The following is a 21,775-nucleotide window of genomic DNA, read 5'->3' as shown; positions in this document are numbered from 1 at the left end:
ATTTCTTTTTGTTGAGTCTCTTCATTCTTCCTACTTAACTCTTCCACAGTGTTGCACAAAACACAGTTATATTCTCTGCTACTGCAACATGTATAATGATACCAGCAAAAGTGAAGTGCTTTAGAAAGTTTTGATTTTGTAAATCTACTAGCTAAAAAGAAATTGTCAAAGAATTATAGCCAATCATGGATGCAGGAGCAAAATAAATTAATAAAGGATACTGACTCAAAACATTAGGCAACTTGATAGACACACGAGTGGCTGACATCAGTTTTATACAGGATACAGTAAGTGGGGAAGGGAAGTGGAATAAATGATGCAGCCTTGGATGGAAGAAAGATTTTATCTAGCTCATATGATGCTCAGAAGAGATTACATTATACCTCTCACTTAACTCAGAGTGAGTGAAGTTGCTCAGTTGTGTCCAACTCTTTGCAACCCCATGGACTGCAGCCTCCCAGGCTCCTCCGTCCATGGGATTTTCCAGGCAAGAGTACTAGAGTGGGTTGCCACTTCCTTCTCCAGGGGATCTTTCCAGCTCAGGGATTGAAACCAAGTTTCCCGCATTGCAGGTGGACGCTTTACCCTCTAAGCCATGAGGGACTTACTCAAACCTGCAAAGAATTTAAAGTAGTTAATACTACAAGGAAAAAATCCTCTTGAAATGGGATATGCTAAGACAAGAGTAAAACAACAGGAGTCCAGAAGCTGAGGGATTTGGATAGAGGAAAAGAAACCACTTTCACTGGAAAACTAATATCAAGGATGACTATCACTTCTTGAGAAATAATTTAGCTTTGTGCTTGTTTCTGATGGCTAAGACAGACTAGGCAGTTAATATGTAGACAGACAGGAAAAGTATCCATTTGTTCATTTTCTCAGGAGCTTTCTTGGCAGCTCAGTGTTAAATAATTCATCTGCCAATGCTAGGAGACACAGGAGATATAGGTTTGATCCCTGGGTTGGGAAGATCCCCTAGAGGAGGATATGGCAACACACTCCAGTATTCTTGCCTGAAAAATCCCGTGGACAGAGGAGCCTGGTGGGCTACAGTTCACAGGGTTGCAAAGAGTTGGATATGACTGAACAACTGAGCACGCACACTCATTTGTTCACTCATTCATTCATTCATGGGATATACTGTTTCTGCCTTCAAAAGGCTTGAAGCAGAGATGGTGGTAGTAACAACAGACACACACAGCCTTAAACACCACAGAAATGTGTAAAGACCTTCAAAACAAACGGTAAGATAACTAAATTATCTAAGGGTGGGAATACAAGGGACAGTTTGAGAGATAAGGTAACATTTGAGCTCAGCCTTAATATTTATTTATTTGGTTGCATCTGGTCTTGGTTGCAGTGCATGGTCTTAGCTGGCCCAGGGCATGTGGGATCTTTGTTTCCCGACCAGGGATCGAACCTACATCCCCTCCATTGAAAGGCAGGTTCTTAACCACTAGACCACCAGGGAAGTCCCTGAGCTTAGCCTTGAAAAAGAATATAACAAATAAAAGCAAAGGGGGCAGATGAGGAAGCCTGTGTAAAGACCCACACCAGTCAGAGAGGAGCAGGACCAGAGCGTGTCCATGGTATCACATGGCTGGGAAGGCATGCAGGACAAAGGTGAAGGACATGCTCAGATGAAGAACAAAGCCTTCATCTGAGCATGGGGCCAGCCTGGGAGGGCTCCTGGGTCTTCAGTGCCATGCTCAAGAGTGTAGTAAAGATAGTGAAAGTAAAGAAACTACCAGAAAGGAAATGCAGGTTATTAGAAAGTATCTCAATGTTTAAAAGAACAAAAGCTACAAGAAGATGACAGATGCAGTTCTAGACTCCAGAGGGGTCCTTCAAATAGCAGAGATGTTTGGGATCAGATGCTGTTTTTATCCCACTTTTCAAGGAACATTCTAGGGTGTACAGGATGGCCAAATTACTTATCCAGGTCCACACTCTGTTACTGGAAGAGAGGAAAATATGACACAGCTCTGGGTGGAGCACAGGATTTTCCTGAACATCCACTGAGGGCAGAAATCACAGGATAAATGTCTCAGAAACATTAAAGAAATAGAAAATTTAGCTCTTTTAATCAAAAAGCTAAAAACTGAGGTAGAAAGATGACAGAAATACGACAAAAGACAGTAAACTCATTAGGAAAGATGGTATCAATGTATACATATTTCTTTACACAACAGAACTGACAGCTTTCTGAAAAGTGCACATTTCTGTAAAACAAATTTTAAAAAATACCTTACTGGGGACTTCCCTGGTGATCCAGTGGTTAAGACCCCGAGCTCCCAAAGCAGGGGGCCTGGGTTCAATCCCTGTCAGGGAACTAGATCCCACATTCCACAACTAAGAGTTGGCAAGCACCAACTAAAGATTCCACCTGCCACAACTAAGACTTAGCGCAGCCAAGTAAATACATTTTTTAAAAAGTCTTTCTTAAAAAATGAAATGCATTCTGTAAGAGAATTTATTAATTTTTATTAATTGATAGTATGGATAATTTATACACTTTACAATAACCCTCTGATCAGTTTCTGGTTTGCATAATTAAATTAACTCTTAAAAGAGACATAGCTATCCTGTAAATGGAGGGAAACAAAGCTAATATCGAAAAATGTTGCCCAAATCAATGTGAACTTATCACAACCACTCTGGGTATTAAAAATAGAAAATAATGTGGCCTTCTGCTAAGCCACGATGGTCTTACTTCCTGATCCCTTAAACCTGTCTTCTGTTCTACCTCACTGGAAGATGGGAAGCAAAGTTCCCTGGTTCAACCCAGAGCAAGCTCTGTCCTCTATGTAACTTGGTTACATGGGTCACTGGGCTTGTTTAAGTGAACACAACATGTTTGACAAGATAAATCCTCTTAAGATGGGAAATACGACTCTTATCCGCTACTAATGAGTCTACCAAAGTTTTAATGGACAGAGCTTCTAAGCAGAGTGATTCTGGGCTTACACTATAAGATGGTCTAGCAATAAATAGGATGATGGAGAGACATCCCAGTGGGGGTCTTTCCAGGATTCAGTAGGACGTTCAATATGTAAAGGAGGAAAGCCCTGCTATCTGACTCCAACTGGCTCCTATAGAAGATGAACCTTATTAGACTATAGAGTTTCTCAAAGATGCTGAAGACTCCTCAGTTCAGTTCAGTTCAGTTCAGTCGTGTCTGACTCTTTGCGACCCCATGGACTGTAGCATGCCAGGCCTCCCTGTCCATTGCCAACTCCTGGAGTTTACTCAAACTTGTGTTCATTGAGTTGGTGATGCCATCCAACCATCTCATCCTCTGTCGTCCCCTTCTCCTCTGCCTTCAATCTTTCCCAGCATCAGGGTCTTTTCTAATGAGTCAGTTCTTTGCATCAGGTGGCCAAAGTATTGGAGTTTCAGCTTCAGCATCAGTCCTTCCAATGAACACCCAGGACTGGTCTCCTTTAGGATGGACTGGTTGGATCTCTTTGCAGTCCAAGGGACTCTTAAGAATCTTCTCCAACACCACAGTTCAAAAGCATCAATTCTTCAGCGCTCAGCTTTCTTTATAGTCCTACTCTCACATCCATACATGACTACCAGAAAAACCATAGATTTGAGAAGATTCCTCAATCAGAATCAAATCATGACTATTAAAAGTAAGTACTCCGAGTGCCCAGTTGCTAAGTCGTGTCCAGCTCTTTGAGACCCCATGGACTGTAACCCACCAGCCTCCTCTGTCCATGGAATCCTCCAGGCAAGAATACTGGAGTGGGTTGCCATGCTTGCCTACAGGTCATCTTCCAGACCCAGGGATTGAACTTGTATCTCTTTTGTCTCCTGCATCGGCAGGCGGGTTCCTTACTACTCAGCTACCTGGGAAGCTCAGTATTCCCCAGCCAACTCCAAACCGGATGAGCCAGCATCTGAATTTAATTTGAACAAAAGTTGAGATGGTTCTTACATACCCTTAAGATAACCATGGGCTTAAAGGAAGTAACCTCAGATGGCCCTTTGATTTCAATGAGCACCTCAGTTGTTTCTGGATGTGCTGTGATAGGCCTGAAGAAGAGCTGGGGGTAAGAGCTGGAAAGATCTGAACTGTTCTATATGACAGAGGGAGAAGAACATGAAATTCTGGAGACATGTGGTAGAAAGGAATTTGAAAGAACAGATGGGAGAAGAAAAGAAGAAGACACCAAGATGTCCAGAGGTTGAAGAATACTGGTAGAGTAGACACTATAAGAGGGTTTCCCAGGTGGCACTAGTGGTAAAGAACCTGCCTGCCAATGCAGGAGATCATTCCATCCAGCGATTAGTAGCATACAGCCACGTGAGACGTTAAGATGACAACCGTAGAGTAAGCAAGGGCTTGTAAACACCCTGGCCCAGAGCAGAGACAGAACTCCAGTCAGCTGATTAATCTGTATTTTGTGAGCAACAACTACATTTTTTTTTTGGCCACACTGCATGGCACGTGGGATCTTCGTTCTCCGACCAGGGATTGAGCCCCATTGGAAGCACAGAGTCTTAACCACTGGACCACCAGAGAAGTCTCAACAATTACATATTAATCAATTTTAATGTGTTCATCCCAAATGTCCACACTTTAAAGAAGCAGAACCCTCTACTATAGCCCCTGTAAGAGTGTGGTGGATTTTTTAGTAAATTTTTCAACTCCTACACATTGTGTTTTCCAACTTAAAGAAAGCAATGTGTAATGCTAGACTTCTGTCTGAATATCAGCATCTCATATATCAGTAATTTCTACCTCTGCTGCCCAAATACAACTGAGTTAGGTCTTAACATTGTTTTAAACCAATAATGTGCAGGCTGAGCTGGGGAGCCTTTCAAGGAGTGACAATGAGGAGAAGCCAATGGACTCTTCCGGGCTTCCTCCATCACCATCCCCATTGCTCCAATTTCCTACAAATCAATTCCCCGAGGCAGTGGTTGGGTAGAGACACACAATCCATTGTTGTTTGGGGGAACAACACTTCCTGTCTTCTACTCTTCCTGTCTCACTTTATTTATCTTGTGTTAGCTCATCATTATTTTCAATGTTTGGAAACTTTAAAAGAGCCATTTATAAAGAGAACCATTACTTATCAAATAAACAAGTATTACACTCTTGCTGCTACCCTCCCTCTGAACCATCTCAGTGACATTTAAGGAGCTTCCCATAGGTCTTCCCTGGTGGCTCAGGAGGTGAAGAATCCGCCTGCCAATGCAAGAAACCCGGTTTGATCCCTGGGTCAGGAAGAACCCCTGGAGAAGGGAATGGCTACCTACTCTAGCCTTCTTGCCTGGAGAATCCACATGGACACAGGGGCTTGGTGGGCTACAGTCCATGGGGTTGCAGAGTCAGACACAACTGAGAGACTAACACATTCAGTCATTCTACTCCCCAGAGGCAAGCACCAAACCCAGTTTCATTTTTGCAAGTCATTTTGCCCTGTCCGTAGCAGTAAAAATTTTAAACTAAAAACCACCCCACAAATTCCCTGCTGTGATGGGAGGGGTGATTGTGGATGTAAGTATAACATTATTTTCTTTTTGCTTGCTTTTTTTTTTTTTTTCAAGATCCCTCTGCTGAGTATGTTATATAAATTCCTTCTGGACCTCCTTATCCCCAGCCATGACCCCATTGATGGAGTTTTGCATTTTCAGTTCAGGTTGTTCATGAAGGATATAATTCCAGACCATTTCCTGCTTGCCGCCCTCCATGTTTATGCTTGTGGGAGTTTTTGGCATAGAAATCAGAAGTTTGTTTACTGCCAAAAAAATGGCTTCTAGCATTATAAATATTCGTTAAGCATGGTTAAGCATATAGATTTTAGTCACCTGTCTTTTTACTAAAGGACTGAATAGTACGGGTATATTTGAAACAGCAGAGCACTTTCTAATTTAGCAGAAATTAAGACAAAGTACAAGGCTACAACACTGGGATGTTTATAAAGTCTTCCAAAACTGCATTGCCTTTTATTTAAATAATTATGTAGCAATTTGTGGCATCTTTATTAAAAGTAATTACATTTTGGCAATATTTCTTTTGAGAAGTTGCTCAACTGTTATTTATGGATGTGATTCAATAACAAAAGGGAGTAAGTCATTCTAGTTTATTTCTGAATAATGCAGTTTCTGTGCAGCACTAAGTATCATGTATGATATTCATCAACTTTTATTCACTAAATATTTCTGTATTTTATTATATTACTTGTACTGTTTGACAGTGTTTGTTCTTAAGGACTCAAATGTTTCTTACTCAGCCCATTGATTTTGTTAATTAAAGCTGCTATAGCAAATTATTGGACTTCCCTGGTGGCTCAGATGGTAAAGTGTCTGTCTACAATGCAGGAGACCTGGGTTCAATCCCTGGGTCCGGAAGATCCCCTGGAGAAGGAAATGGCAAATTATTATAGACCAGGTGGCTTTGACAACAAACATTTACATCTCTGGTTCTGGAGGCTGGGAAGTCCCAGATCAAGGTGCTGGCTGGTTTGGTGTCTAGTGAGACCCCTCTTCCTGGCTTCTTGCTGTGTCCTCACACGGCAGAAAAAAAAAGTGAGTGTTAGTCGTTTCGTCATTCCAACTCTTTGTGACCTCATAGACTGTAGCCCTCCAGGATCTTCTGTCCATGGAATTCTCCAGGCATGAATACTGGAGTGGGTAGCCATTCCCTTCTCCAGGGGATCTTCCTGCCCCAGAGATGGAAAGAGAAACAAATCGAGAAGATCACCTCTCCTCTGTATCTTTTCACAAGGGCACTAATTCCATTAATGAGGGCTTCATCCTTATGACCTAATTGCCGCCAAAACTCCCATCTCCAAATGCCATTGCATTGGGGATTACTCAACATATGGATTCTGGTGCGACATAAATATTCAGCCCATAGCACATTGTTACAATTTTTTAAATGGACCAAGGGGTGGGAGGAAAAGTCCTAGTGTTTCACCCTCTGATGTGAGCAGGGGTTAGAACAAAGACCTAGATGAACAGTTTGTAAGATTATGAGTGGGAACCAGGAGGAAGTCTCTATATAATGGAACTCAAACCCAGGCACTGTTAGGAGAGAAAATGCAGGTTCTCTTCTTGCCCAAGAACATACTGATAGTTGAGGTGGGTGGTGGCTGGGTGTGAGAGGGAGGGGACCAGATGACAAGAGGCTGGGATGGCGGCGGGGGCAGGGGGTCTTCTGCTTCCTACGTGTGAAACAGGAGAGAGTTTAAGAACGACTTTGATCTTTAGTATCTTTTCTACTTCTTTTAAGTCAAGAGTTCTCTACTAGGGGATGGGGACAAATGTCCCAAGTATGTGGGGAAAATTTTCACATTGCAGTTAGAAGCCCAGCCCCTGCCCACCAGAGTTCCTCAATCCAATCTCCAGGGCTGTGGATTCTGAAAAACCTCCTGCAATAATTTGCATTTGCAAAATTGATTGAAAATGAATGCTCTATGTTGATAAATTAATATTCCTTTAGTTGTACAAGCATTTGAAAATCTCAAAAGACAGGAAACCCTTCCTGAGCTGGACTCTGGGAAGGAACAGTGGAGTTATGACCCCTCTCCCAGTTAGCTATGTTCCAGAGGGTGCAGAAGAGGCCCAAATTACAATAGGTAAACAACCCCTCAGCAAAACACTCTGATGCGGAGGACAATTACAGTCCCCTGGCATTTTCCTGTAGGAGACACTCCACTGCCAATTAGGGCTTCTGTGATGACACGGTGTCAGTATTGCTATTAGCTGGTGCAACACAGAGGCTTAAATGCTGGTGCCAGAGAAGCACAAACACCCAAATTAGTGCACCCTACTGTCCTGGTAAAAAATGAGATAGGGAACAAATTGCTGTGTATCAGTGTCTTAACCATCAACTAGGCCTTCACAGTGCTTTGCATCTAGTAGACATTCAACAAGATAGCTTAGATTTTTGTTGAATAGATGTTGTGTTTCTCATGGCATAGCTTCCTTTATCCTTGGGCACTGTTTTTAAAAAATAACTGTTTATTTATGGTTGGCTGTGCTGGGTCTTGATTGCTGTGCAGACGTATCTCTAGTTGCAGAGAGCAGGGACTACTCTCTAGTTGCGGTGCATAGGCTTCTCATTGTGGTGGCTTCTCTTAATGCAGAGCACAGGCTCTAGGTGCATGGGCTTCAGCAGTTGTGGTACATGGGCTCAGTAGTTGTATAGTTCCCAGGCTCTAGAGAACAGGCTCAGAGGTTGAGGTGCACAGACTTAGTTGCTCCATGGCATGTGGGATCTTCTCAGACCACAGATCAAACCTGTGTCTCCTGCACTGGCCAGGTGCACTCTTTACCACTGAGCTCCAGGGAAGTCCTTATCCTTGAGCTATTTTGATACTTAAAATAATGTTTCATTAAACTGAATCTTTCTGGCCCTTAATTGCTCCAAGACGCCATCCAGTATTGATTATCCACCAAGAGGATTCAGTCTTTCTTAAGTATCAGGGTGGGACAGAAGAGCGTGATTTGATAGCTGAGGGAGTAGCATAGAGAAACCTGATCTACTGACCAAGTACGCACCATCTTCCTGGTTCCTCCACCTTGGGGCTCTGAACTCCCAGGATGTTCAAAGATAGCTCTGATAATAAGTTGTTTGGCACACAAAAAAATTAACTCATGTCCCACTCAAGATGGGAGGTTTTAAACTTGTGACTGAAAAACAACCCGACCATTTTGTAATGAGAGTTTTTACACGCATGTCACCCAAACATGACTACCTGTTTAAGCTCATTTTGTAAACCCCTATTCCTAAGTCTACATTTTCCTAGACTTTAAAGAAAAGTGGGAGGTATTCTAGTTAAAATTTGAAGGTAAACATTCTTTACAGACTCCCAAAGTATTTGAAGTAATGGAATGTTGGGGTCTGGTCATTTATTTATTTAACTGGGTAACTGGATGACCATTCCCCCTGCTAAATATTTGTTAAAAGTACATTACTCATGAAAACAGTAAAAAATATTTAAAATTATCACGGAAGTAGCTTGAGTAAATATGAAGTTTCTCAGTCATCTCCAACTCTGTGTGACCCTGTGCCCTGTAGCCCTCCAGGCCTCTCTGTCCATGGGATTCTCCAGACAAGAAGGCTGGAGTGGGTTGCCATGCTCTCCTCCAGGGGATCTTCCTGACCCAGGGACTGAACCCAGGACTCCCTCATTGCAGGCAGATTCTCCACTGTCTGAGCCACCAGGGATCTTAATATAAATTTATGTGGATGTAAGAATACATACTCTTTTCACAGTCTAGATATGACTACTAGAACTTAAATGTTAAGAATGGAAATAAGTTTGTGGGAGCACTCACATCTGTACAGCTATACATTTGCTATAGATCAGCAAATGGAAATGAACTGCTTTTAGAACAAGAGTGTTTAAGCCACCTCTTAATATACTTATATCGTAAGTCTTGTCTTCAGAACCCTATTATTTGTATTTATTTATCTTTTTATGACAAGGGGAAAAAGTCTTAAGTCAAGCTGTAAATCTAACACCTTCTGCTTATTCTGGGTCCCTGCATAAAGGTAAAACTTATTTCCCTTTGTTTATCATGCATGTTTATAGTATTAGCATTTTTGTTTTCCTTAAAAGTAACTGGAGCACCATATTAATAGCTTCATTAAAGGTTTTTGGCTTTGTCTCTTTTTAGAAAATAGAACAAAGCAAAACGAGAACAGAAATTTTGCCTTCCTGAATAAACTTGTCCAAAAAATACATTTGATTAAGAAAAGAGGATTCCTTGGGTAAGAAAAGAGGATTCCTTGGGTTTTGCTGCACTAATATTTTTGAGTAAGAAATACTGTAAATATTTTATTTTTTTAACTTTTGATTTTGTATTGGTATATAGCCAATTAACAGACAATGTTGTGATAGCTTCAGGTGAACAGTGAAGGGACTCAGCCATACATACACGTGTAGCCATTCTCCCACGAACTCCCTTCCCATCCAGGCTGCCATATAACATTGAGCAGAGTTTCCTGTGCTATGCAGTAGGTTCTTGTTGCTTATCCACTTTAAATATAGGAGTGTGTATCTGTCCATCTCCCAATCCCTAACTATCCCTTCCCCACATCCATCCCCCTGACAACCACAAGCTCTTTCTCGAGTGTCATACTGAATGAAGTCAGTCAGACAGAGAAGGAGAAATATTGTATGACATCCCTAACATGTGGAATTTAAAAAGAAATGATACAAATGAACTTACTTACAAAACAGAAACAGACTCACAGACTTGGAGAAATGCTATAAATATTTTAAATTAAAATGTCAATTTTTTTTTTTTTTTGGCTGTGCCAAGTGGCTTGCAGGATCTAAGTTCCCCAAACAGGAAGTGAACTCCAGCAGCGAAAGCACCAAGTCCTAACACTCAACCTCCATTTCCCCAAAATGTCAAACTTTTGACGTTCAAAAGTTTTGAAGTCTAAATACTCCTAATATTTAAAAAGATGAATTTCAAGTGGTTAATTCATTTATAATCATATATATAAGCTATATATTATATATAATTACAAACCAATTACCATCCTATTCCAACTTTTGGTTCAAAGGAAAGCCAGGGCTGAATTTCCAAAAGCAGGGCCTTAGACAAAACTAAGAAAAATTATTAAACATAACAAGGCCACAACTAAGTTTTGAAATCACCGACAGTGTTGTTACTTATACAGGACAGTTTTTTTTAGAGGCCTGTCATGACAACACTCTCAAGTTTGATAATTCATGTTGAGAAAATATATGGATATTTATATCATGACAAGAGTTTCTGTGTTATCCTCTTTTTCTTGGAAAATGAAATTAACAGGTCTTTTAGTAGCATTGTCTCCTTACACAGAATTTACATTCTGTGTAAGGAGAGGGCCTGGTTAGCACCTTAGGATAATTCTCCAACCATGAAGATTTGCAAAAGTGTTCCAATCACACCTACCCATGAAAAGTACAAATTATGAGAAACAAGACCTTTGATACTACCAAAGTATAAGCGAACACTGTAAATTCCAGCTGTGTATCATTTCATCATCATACACTATTTCATTTGAGTTTCATGTGACTCGGTGACACTGGATTTTCACCCCCATGTTACAGATGAAGAAATAAAAAACTTTCCGAGAGGAAGAATAGAAAGAAGTCTCCAGTGTTTAATAGCCTGGAAGTTTACACTTAATTTCAGTTTCACAACTGTTTCATTTATTTATCTATTTTTCCAACAGAAAGCATTTGTTCAGCAACTAGGAAAATAAATAAATAAAAGGTTCTATGAGATCAAGTGACTCATTTGAGGTTACACATTTAGTAAGATGGGGGGTTAGAACTTGAACCCAGTTGTGAGGTACTTTGTGAAATCCTTCAGCTGGAACTCTTTCATGAGAGGAGCAGTTCAAACTCGTGTCTTTGAGGCTTTCTGACCTTAATCTGGAGCACGGTCACCTCTGGAAGCTGCTGCAGAAGGAAGTCACATGACCTGATGGGCAGGACAGACGGACGGGGGTGGGGCCCTGGATAGGTGATGACACATTCGTTCGCACCTGCCTCCACCCTGTCTGCCCATCTTACCACCTCCAGGGCACCTCCCACGTCAAAGCCCTGAGGTGGGTGTTGTGGGGACACCCAGGTATGGGAAACATGGGTCCTGATGTCATCGAGAGGAGCCACTGAACCCAGCTGCACAGGATCCCAGGAAGCCCAGTTTACAGCACATCTTTAAGGAGGCGCTATGGCGGCCTCTTGGTCCCTGGAAGGCCCTGCTGGACCGTCATCCAATCACTACTCAGCAGAGGCCTGAGTGACAGAATTCTGACAGCCAACACAGTACTGGGGGAGGCAGCTTAATTACAGTCCTTCCCCGCGCCCAGGATAAGAGGCTCCCAGGAGGGCGCCCAGCCCAACTCTTCAGCCTCACTGTCTCCTTCTGGCCACCTCAGGGAGCCCAGAACCATCTAGCTGCCACTGTTCTTACTGCTTCCCTGTGTTTCCAATAAAATCCTACGTGCAGCAAGGGGAAATTTTACTTTGTTGTTAGTGTTTAGTTGATAAGTGGTGTCCTGACACTTTGCGACCCCATGGACTCTTGTCCACCAGGCTCCTCTGTCCATGGAATTTTCCAGGCAAGAATACTGGAGTGGGTTGCCATTTCCTCCTCCAGGGGATCTTCCCAACCCAGGGATCGAACTGGAGTCTCCTGCATTTGACAGGCGGATTCTTTACCACTGAGACCCCTGGGAAGCCAGAAATGTTCAAATTCTGTTTTATTATTAAAATGACATAAATGACATTTTTTTTTAGATTGTGGATTTTCTTTTTAAAAGAAAGCCTCTGGAATAGAACTGATTTAAAAACGAGAATGGAGGTTCGCTTATATCGCTGGGATATCTGCTATATGAGTCCTGCCTGGAAGGCCCTGCTCCTCGCGGCCCCAGCAGACTCCCCGCACTTGTCCTCTAAGCAACAAGGAAGTACGCGCAACGGCCTGTTTCCTCCAGGCAGATGGCGCCTTGCTTCTCAAACAGATGACTGCAAAATCCGTAGGATATTTTAAGACTGAGCAGATGAGATGCATCAACTTGTCTGCTTAGGAGAGCTGAGTGAACAGCCTCTGACACCTGGGACCTGAGCCCCACTCTGTTCCACGTGCAGGAAGGGATGCTCACTTCAATCTGAAATGCCCATGGGTGTGGTATGTGTTAGGACCACTTCTCTCTCCTCCTTTTGCTTTCTTAGATCACTGAGCTGAGCCCCCTGCTCTGAAGCTGCTGGAATTCTTTCAGGAGGATGAGGAAGTCAGGCTGCCTGCCTGCTAGAGACCTACCTACACTTTTTTTGGGGGTGGGGTGGGGTGCTGCACCAGGTCTTAGTTGAGGCATGTGGTATCTAGTTCCCTGACCTGGGATTGAACCCAGGCCCCTGCATTGGGAACCCAGAGTCTTAGCCCATTGGACCACCAGGGAAGTCCTGAGACCTACGTACATTCTTAATGCCTGGCCTGGCAGAACTGAGATGGTGGAACTTCAAATGAGCAATTCAAACTAGTTCTACTGTTGAGGTTTCTTCAAGAGAAAGATAAATGGTTAATTTTTGATGATTTTGTAAAAATCATATGAATATGATGTTTATATGTACTGGTTTTGTGTACGATTCATTGCTGTGAGTATGGTGTCCCCTCATTCCTTGACTCAAGAGGTATTTGCCAGATTATCCGGTATGCAAGGCATCCTGCTAGGAAAATTCGTTCCCATCAGTCACATAAGAAACTGTCTTCTTTTTTGCTGTCTTCCCAAGGGCTAGAATAGATCCTGGGATACAGAGGATCCTAACACATTTTAATGAATGAATTACACACTGAGACAGGGGTACCTGCACTCCCCCTCACCGGGAGTTCCTACAGTGATGAACATCATTAATAAAGACCTTGCCCTTTGACAGTCTCTACTGCCAACTAGTTCTTTTCTAGAGCTAGAATGAGATGGGCTCCACAGGATGGACACTGCCTCACAGTAAATTAGTTAACTCACCACTGCTGCTGCTGCTGCTAAGTCACTTCAGTCGTGTCCGACTCTGTGCGACCCCATAGACGGCAGACCACTAGGCTGCCCTGTCCCTGGGATTCTCCAGGCAAGAACACAAGAACGCTGGAGTGGGTTGCCATTTCCTTCTCCAATACATGAAAGTGAAAAGTGAAAGTGAAGTTGCTCAGTTGTGTCCGACTCTTAGCGACCCCATGGACTGCAGCCTACCAGGCTCCTCCGTCCATGGGATTTTCCAGGCAAGAGTACTGGAGTAGGGTGCCATTGCCTTCTCTGAACTCACCACTAATTGAAGTTAATTAGTTAATTTCACTGAACACTGACCACCTATGGTGCCCAACTCCTTCTCCGATACAACTGGGCCACTCGAAGACATATATGTCTCTGTTTTCAAAGAGTTTCTGTACAAAACTTAACAGTTGCCACCAAGCAATAAAGTACTGAACCCTTTCACAACCTCAAACAACTGAACACAACCCCAGGAAGAAAGGGAAGGACTCTATACGCAGTAATGAGGCCAAGGAGGTGGTGAGCACAGAGGAGAACGCAAGAGAGGCCAGAAGACTGGGCGATTAAGAAGACAGAAGTCGCAAATCAGGCCTTGAAGCCCAGGTGGAGAAGGGAAGAAAGAGCAGAACGGGAACACAGGCGTGTGTGTGTGTGTGTGGTATGTGTGGTGTATGTGTGTGCGGTGTGTGTGTGTGGTTATGTGTGTGTGTGTGGTGTGTGTGTGTGCAGTGTGTGGTATGTGTGCGGTGTGTGTGTGTGGTGTGTGTGGTATGTGGTGTGTGTGGTGTATGTGTGTGGTGTGTGTGTGTGTGTATGTGGTATGTGCGGTATGTGGTGTGTGTGGTGTATGTGTGTGCAGTGTGTGCGTGCGGTGTGTGTGTGTGTGTGTGGCATGTGTGGTGTGTGGTGTGTGTGTATGTGTGTGTGTGGTGTGTGGTATGTGGTGTGTGTGTGGTGTATGTGTGTGCAGTGTGTGCGTGCGGTGTGTGTGTGTGTGTGTGGCATGTGTGGTGTGTGGTGTGTGTGTATGTGTGTGTGTGGTGTGTGGTATGTGGTGTGTGTGTGGTGTATGTGTGTGCAGTGTGTGTGTGTGGTGTGGTGTGTGTGTGTGGTGTGTGTGTGTGGTATGTATGGTGTGTGTGTGTGTGTGTGTGTGTGTGTGTGTGTGTGTGTATTGGGAGTGAGAGAGGATGGGAGGGTGAAAGAGGCATACAGAGCGCACAGGCACACCAGGAGCTCACTTGTCCACCACAATTTGAGTCAACTGAATAAATATTTACTGAGTTCATGCTATGTGCCAAGCATTGTGACAGGTACAAGGGACACAATGGTTAACAGGACTGATATGGTCCCTGATATGGTCCCTGGCTCCAGGGCTAGTGGAAGATATAGACAAGTAAATGGATAATTAAAATACAATACAATAAGTGTTATGATAGGGAAAAGTCCAAGTGTCATGAGAAGAAATGGAGAATGGACCCAACCCAGATGGGAGGGTCAGGAAAATTTCCTGGACGTTCCCTAAGAGGGTGGTCAAGCTGACACCTGAAGCTAAGGTAGGAATTAGTCAGGTGAAACTGGGCATGTAGGTGATACAGCACTTAACCCAGAAGAGCAGGTGTGATGGGCCACGGGGATCTGAAGTGGGCTGGGTTTGCAGGACAGCAAGAGGAGGAATGCTAAGAGATGGGCCAAGGACAGAAGCACTGGTTGGGTAAGCAGTCTCGTGCACTTTGCATTAAGGAGTCTGGACTTTATCCTAAGAGTGAAGGAAATCACTGAAGAATTTAAGGGAATGAAACAAACACATTTTCATTTTGGGTAGATAACCATCTGACATGTGGGATGGTCCTTAGAGGAGAAATGGGCAATAAGAACAGAATAACATGTAGCTTGATTCTTCATGGTCCAACCTAGCCCAGTGCAAGAACTAAATGAATATTTCATGAGTGAATGAATGAACTGATCAACACAGCAGTCAATCGCTTGGCTCAGGATTGAGAACAGAGGACTTGAGACAGAGGATAATGCTATCTGGGAGTCTGTAAGGGTCAGAGTGAATACACATCAGAACACTGACACGTCTTCAATCTTGAATCTCATCAGACAAATGATAACAACAATTATCATTTTGAGTTGGTGCCTAAATTCCCCTGATGCTTGGTCCCACATTATATCTGCTCTTTACATGTCACTACATATCATATAGGGGCTTCCCTGGTGGCTCAGCTGGTAAAGAATCTGCCTGCAATGCATGAGACACGTTCTATTCCTGGGTTGGGAAGATCCCCTGGAGAAGGGATAGACTACCCACACCAGTATTCTTGGGCTTCCCTCACGGCTCAGATGGTAAAGAATCTGCCTGCAAGGTAGGAGACCTGGGTTTGATCCCTGGGTTGGGAAGATCCCCTGGAGGAGGGCATGGCAACCCACTCCTGTATTCCTGCCTGGAGAATCCCTGTGGACAGAGGAGCCTGGTGAGCTACAGTCCATGGGGGTCGCAAAGAGTCAGACATGACTGAGCACAACAACACACTTGATGTACATTTCTCTTTCAGCTGACCTTTAGGAGCTGCAGTGGGTTTTTCAGGCCAGGGTATTTCTAAGTCACCTATCGTAAAAAGAAGTTAGTGCAACCTGCATGACAGTGAAGTTGTGGTTTATTTGAAATCGAATGTAGATAAAAAAGAAGTAGCCAGCATTGTTCAAACTTCAGGCAGGTAACTCTCCACCTTGTCACCTGGATACCGTGGCACACAGGGAGGCTGTTAAGAGTTCATCCCCTCTTGCTGTCCCCAGGGTGGGGAATGGCAGCAGAACTAGGCAGAAGAAAAAGAATGTCACTGAAGGCCACAGGGGTCGGTGAGATGGCTCGGAAACCACAAACAGCCCTTTAGGGACACAGTCTACTCTAGAACCCAGGTCCCCTAAGTTCAGCACCTCTTTCACAACTCCACCCTGTCCAGTTAATTAGGACAGTCCAAGATCTTAGAAAGGAATGACTTGTGTGAGGTTCGAGCTAGAGGTCTTCTCATAATTCTGTGATTGTAGCTGACAGCCTGGAGTGAGATAACCTTCTAGAAAGAGAAGGCAAAACAGAAATGGGGGCTGGAGAGGGTGAGATGTTCTGGATCTGGCTGTCTGGAAGTGTGGGGGAGGGGTGGTAGAGAAAAGCCTGGTGAATCATGACACACATGGATCCCAATGTTGTTGTTGTTTAGTCGCTCAGTCGCGTCCCACTCTTTTTCAACCCCATGGACTCTAGCCTGCCAGGCTCCTCTGTCCATGGGAGTTCCCAGGCAAGAATACTGGAGTGGGTTGCCATTTCCTCCTCCAGGGGATCTTCCTAAACCAGGGATCGAACCTGTGTCTCCTGCATTGGCAGGCGGATTCTTTACCACTGAGCCACCAGGGAAGCCCATATGGATTCCCATACATTAAACCAAAAACAAGGAGAAGAAAGAGCGGAAGGTGAAGAACAGGCCTGGGAGCAGGTTTCTGAAGAAGGGCTAGGGAACCAGCTCTACAGAAAGCGTTTCGTGTCACACAGGCTCAGGAGAGCGAGGCAGGTCTGGGCTCCTCGTTACTTTCACATCAAAGAGAACAGGCAGAAAGCTACTGTGTTTTTAGATACTTCAGACACTCAAATGCTCCTCCTCACAGCCTTGTTTCCATCATCCCCTTCCTTCTCCTGCCAATGCATCTACACACGTACACCTCTGGCCCACTGCAGCCCGGGCTTTGCTTTTTCCTACAGAGTATTTCCACACCAAGGTAGCATCACTGACCCAAGAACTTCATGAACACAAGAACTTCCTTATGAACGGAAATTTTCAGCTTGTGGCCTTGGTGGCCCACATTTCTAAATCATCACCTAGCTATTCAATATTTCCTAAAATAGTACAAAGACTGTGAGGGGGAGTCTGTTTCATTTTTATGATGAAGGAAAGCTTGAATGAATTCTCGTTTATTTTCTATCATCACAGAATTAGATTTCAGCAGTTGGGTCTAATCTATCAATCTAACCGATCAATCAATCACAACAAAAGGCCATTTTCAGTTTCTCCAGAAAATTCCAATGCAAACAGTACTGAAATAAGTTGACTAAATAATTCATCCTCTCCAGGGATCACGCACCAGTGAAACCTCAGCGAGAGTCCACTGTCACAGGCGCCTTACACAATCTACACACCTGTAATACCAGGCCTGGCCACCTAAGGCCACCACCAGAGTCTCTTTATCGAGATTGAAATCTGGGAGTCTTCTGAGCTCCAGTACACTCCACCATCTACACTGTTTAATCGAGCCCTTTACTACAAATGGTTTTAGGCTCTGATGCAAGACAGGAATTTGAAGCATGCATTTGAGTATTTAATGGCGTTAATTTCTGGTGCACACAAACATCAGCTTCACTCAACAATCCAATAATCTTGCAAAATAAAGAAAATATGTCAGAACATGAAATGCAGCATGGAATTCTCCAGGACTGCAAGCAAAGCAGGTCCCAGATTCCGCAGCCCAACAGAAGAGCCGCCTATTTACAGATACTTAAAGTCAAAGAGTCACCTATTTACAGACCCTTAAAGATATGAAAATAAATCAAGAAAAGAAAAAGGATGAGAGTGCTTTCAGGTGAAAAAATTGTTCTTTTTTTTTTTTTTTTTTACAATTAAACATGTTTACTGCCTCAAGTTCTCAAACATGTCCCAAGTTAATCTGAAATGTAACACATCTGATCATTAGAAATGAAATACAATCCTTGTTGTTGTTTTAACCGGCAGGCATCAATTGAAACAAATCCTACCTGGAAATATGGATGGTCTCTTTTTTGGGCGCCTCAGGTGAATGGGTTCCAAGTTTCTAAAGTTTCTTTGAAGTCTTGCTTTAATATCATTTCCTATGAGTAATTCAGGTGGCAGGCTGCTCCGTCTTGATTTATAATCATTTTGTGATGAATTTAGTTTGTTCTTCGTCCTGGAATATAAATTGCTGTCATCAACCGCCATGGTAGGAAATACATTTGATTTTCCTGGCAAAAAATTCTGAAAAGCCAAAGCCGGACGCAGCCGCCTCTGTCTCCACCCCAGACTCAGGAGTTCTCATGCTTTGCCCCGCACTTGTTTGGGAAGCTTAGCAAGTTGATAGGCGTGGACTTGAACAGGTGTAGAATTACTAAGCAGCCCCTCCTATCCACAGTAAAGAGCACAGGGGAGGAGAGATCTAAAAAATCATTAGGTGCAGGAGGCTGAGGAATGCCAACAGCTGTGGCACACGGGTAATAAAGGGGCCAGATGAGAGCTGAGCGTGATCTCTGTTTTATTGGTGCGACGCCATAAAGCAACCACAACTTACTCTTTCAGAATGAATACCTATGCAAATCACAAGCCTAATTATTATTGTTTTCTGAAACTCTTGGAGATTTTTTTTTTTATAGAAGTTTTTGGGAAACTTTGGGAAACATTTTTACATTCCCTCCTACCTTTTTGTTTCACACGACACAGGCAGAGCAAACGTCTGTCTTTACGACATTCCTTATCTGGCGGGCAGTGGACTGGAAGTGGGCTGGACGGAGGAGATGACAGATGGCTGGGATGAGCAGGCAGGACCCTGGGGTGGGTGTACATGAGCAGCAGTGCCGCGGGGAACCCAGTGCAGCCCCCCACCCTTGCCTCCCCTCCTGCGCTCTACCTGGAAGATGGCTTCTGGGAAAGGTCAGCTGTCTGACAAGGTGAAGTCAGAGGTCTAGCCAGTGAGCTGTGACCTACCACAGATGGCACCCTCCACTCAGCCAGTGGAAAGGACCCTGAGGTCTCTGCCGGGATCCCGCCTGGCTCGCAACTAACGTGGCCAACTGGTTTGGTGGTCTGAGAAAAAGCAGCATTCACCAGATTCCGGCTCGACCTGTCCCATGCTTGCTTTCTCTCTCTTCCGGACTATGCATTCATACATCCTTTGTTCCCTTCCCCCTTGCTCCATTTATGTGGAAAGGCTCTGCCCTCTTTTCTCTGACTCTACAGAACTCATAGTTCTACCATTTATCCTTTCATGTCCCAGGGCTGGGTCTCCTCTCCCCTGCTCCTCCTGAGTCTCTCTCTCTCTCTCTCTCTCACACACACACACACACTCCCCTTATGTTCTGTCTGACTGCAGCGTGAGTCAGAAGATAAAGATGATTAAATCTGCCTTTTCTCTTCCCAGTGCCTGGAATCAGTAGATGCGTAACATTATAAGGGATTTAGAGGCTGTTTCAGAAATCACTGTTTACTTTGGTTTGTGCTTGTATGCGTGCCTGTGAAGAGACTGTTTGCAAGCCTCTGGACTGTAGCCAGCCAGGATCCTCTGTCCGTGGAATTCTTCAGGCAAGAGTACTGGAGTGGACTGCCATGCCCTCCTCTGGAGATTTTCCTAAACCAGGGATGGAACCCACGTCTCTTTATGTCTCCTGTATTGGCAGGTGGGTTCTTTACCACTAGTGCCACCTGGGAAGCCCTTACTTTGGTTTACTGTATATCAAGTAGGTTAGATTATTCGATAGAATTTAGGAGCTGGGTCTTTTCACCTGAGTATAAGTTTCATTCTCTTTTCTCCTTTTAGCAAACAGTTCTTTTTACAACAGATTTTCTGAAGAGTAAAGTTTTTTTTTTTAAGAAGTGTGTCCAGATTAGGGTTGCACTATAACCCATAAATTATAATTATAATCCAGCAACTGTTTACATATTAGATTATTAAGTTATTTTACTAAGTATACATCATTTCCCTTGCAGGACTTAAAACTATTTTGTCAAGTTGGAACACACCACAAACTTCAAAACAATGAGTGGCTTGTATAAAACTATTCTGAAAAGCCCATGAGACTTCTTGAATCTCCCTTAGCTTAATAAAAACACACTTTTTTTTCCAGCAAAGAAATTAAAAGTAAAGCATTACTTAAAGTTTGAGGTAACGATTTAACAGGAGAAAAAAATACATTCCCATAATAAAAATCTAGAGAACAGTGGTTAAGGTCTGAGTCCTTAACAGGGTAGAGCCCTAGGCCACAAAATACTGGATGTTAACAGAGGGAAATCTAGCAAAGATAAGCTGAAAGTCGAGCTTTGAGGGACTCTATTTCCCAATTCACAGTATCCTCAGGGGGCTGAACAAGAGTGCAGACGAAATGAAACGGAGCCTCAGAAGCAAGGTGTGATTATCACATAGAGTGTGCGACAGGCACGGCTGCCCGCGGAGAGCCTGGCTGCAACACAGGGTTAAGAGCTCAGGCATCTGGAGCACAGTAACAACAGCTGTGGTTGCCGCACACTTAATAGCGGCCAGGTTCTGTGCCAAGCTTTGGACATGCATCATCTCACGGGTCCCTCCCAATCCCCCTGTTCTACAGACGAGCACACCGAGACTGCCAAATGCCAAGGAACCGGGGAGAGGAGGTCGGAACACAGATTTGACCTGTCTCCAATGCTTCTGCCCAAGTCCATGCTTTAAGCTACACCATACTGAAGAAAACAAAACAAAAACTACCATACTCAAAAGTACGCCATGCTGCATTCTTAAAATGTATACGTGAAATCTGAAAGAACTCTAAAGTCTTTCTCTATCTTCCTAAGACAAGTCTAGGTTTTAGGCAGATTTCCATTGCGCCACTGAGTGAGGGAGGAGGGGTCTGGCTGACCTAGCTCCAGCCCCCCAACCTCCCCCACCCCATAACCCAGCTGTCAGGACATCTGTAACATCCATGGAATGGCAGTAAGAAAAAGCAGAAGGAGATTTCAGATTCTTGCTTTAATAAAATGTATTCAAGTTGAGACTTTGCATATTAAAATGCCTTTTAAAAAAAAAAAAATAAAATAAAATAAAATGCCTTTTAGATAAACGTATTACATTTTCCTGAGATTTAAATTATAATTAGGGGGAAAAAATCCCACCCCACTTGAAGGTGTCCCTCATCTCCTGATCTTCTAAAAATAAAATGATGTTAGAGAGGGTTCGAGGGTTCCAGATATTCTCAATGTAACCCCTCTCCTGCCCAACTATTCTCCACTCATTGGGAATAAAAAAAGATATGACTCTAGTCATTTAATATGTTTTCTTAAAGAGAAAAGTGAGAACAGCTTAAATGTGCTATTATTCAAATTTTAGGATAATGATAAAAGGGCCAATTTTTATTTTAAAATAGTATTAAATTTGTGAACATGAAAAAAGGTAAACTTTCCTTTCAAAATATTTAAATTGGCTGACAAGATGAATGATAATCAGCCACAAAGA

The 21,775-nt window shown here is 43.4% G+C and overlaps 1 protein-coding gene and 1 long non-coding RNA gene across 15 annotated transcripts in view; one reads left to right on the top strand and one right to left on the bottom strand.

Annotated features, from left to right (window-relative positions):
- The window catches only part of FRY (FRY microtubule binding protein), a 428,089-nt gene that overhangs the window by 309,830 nt on the left and 96,484 nt on the right, over positions 1-21,775 (bottom strand). For 2 of the 13 annotated variants that reach the window (XM_044927343.2, XM_044927338.2), the window contains exons 1-3: positions 19,205-19,418; positions 18,996-19,078; positions 18,321-18,490 (exon numbers count right to left, since the gene is read on the bottom strand). Coding sequence is in view for 6 of the 13 variants with exons in the window: in XM_044927346.2 (XP_044783281.1) it covers positions 18,321-18,490; positions 19,282-19,397 (286 nt within the window). In the remaining 7 variants the exon portion in view is untranslated. The other 11 variants (XM_044927331.2, XM_044927332.2, XM_044927344.2 and 8 more) reach the window with 10 other exon arrangements.
- LOC123328887 lies at positions 18,993-21,004 on the top strand. 2 transcript variants are annotated; one of them, XR_006543882.2, is made up of 3 exons: positions 18,993-19,128; positions 19,715-19,970; positions 20,895-21,004. It is a non-coding gene; the product is annotated as an uncharacterized LOC123328887 (long non-coding RNA). The 2 variants fall into 2 exon arrangements; XR_006639867.1 differs by having other exon boundaries at positions 19,090-19,227.

The sequence above is a fragment of the Bubalus bubalis genome, chromosome 13 (genome assembly GCF_019923935.1).
Source record: "Bubalus bubalis isolate 160015118507 breed Murrah chromosome 13, NDDB_SH_1, whole genome shotgun sequence".
NCBI lineage: Eukaryota > Metazoa > Chordata > Mammalia > Artiodactyla > Bovidae > Bubalus > Bubalus bubalis.
The sequence above is the reverse complement of the archived record's forward strand: the minus strand, read 5'-3'. Positions and strand labels throughout refer to the sequence as shown.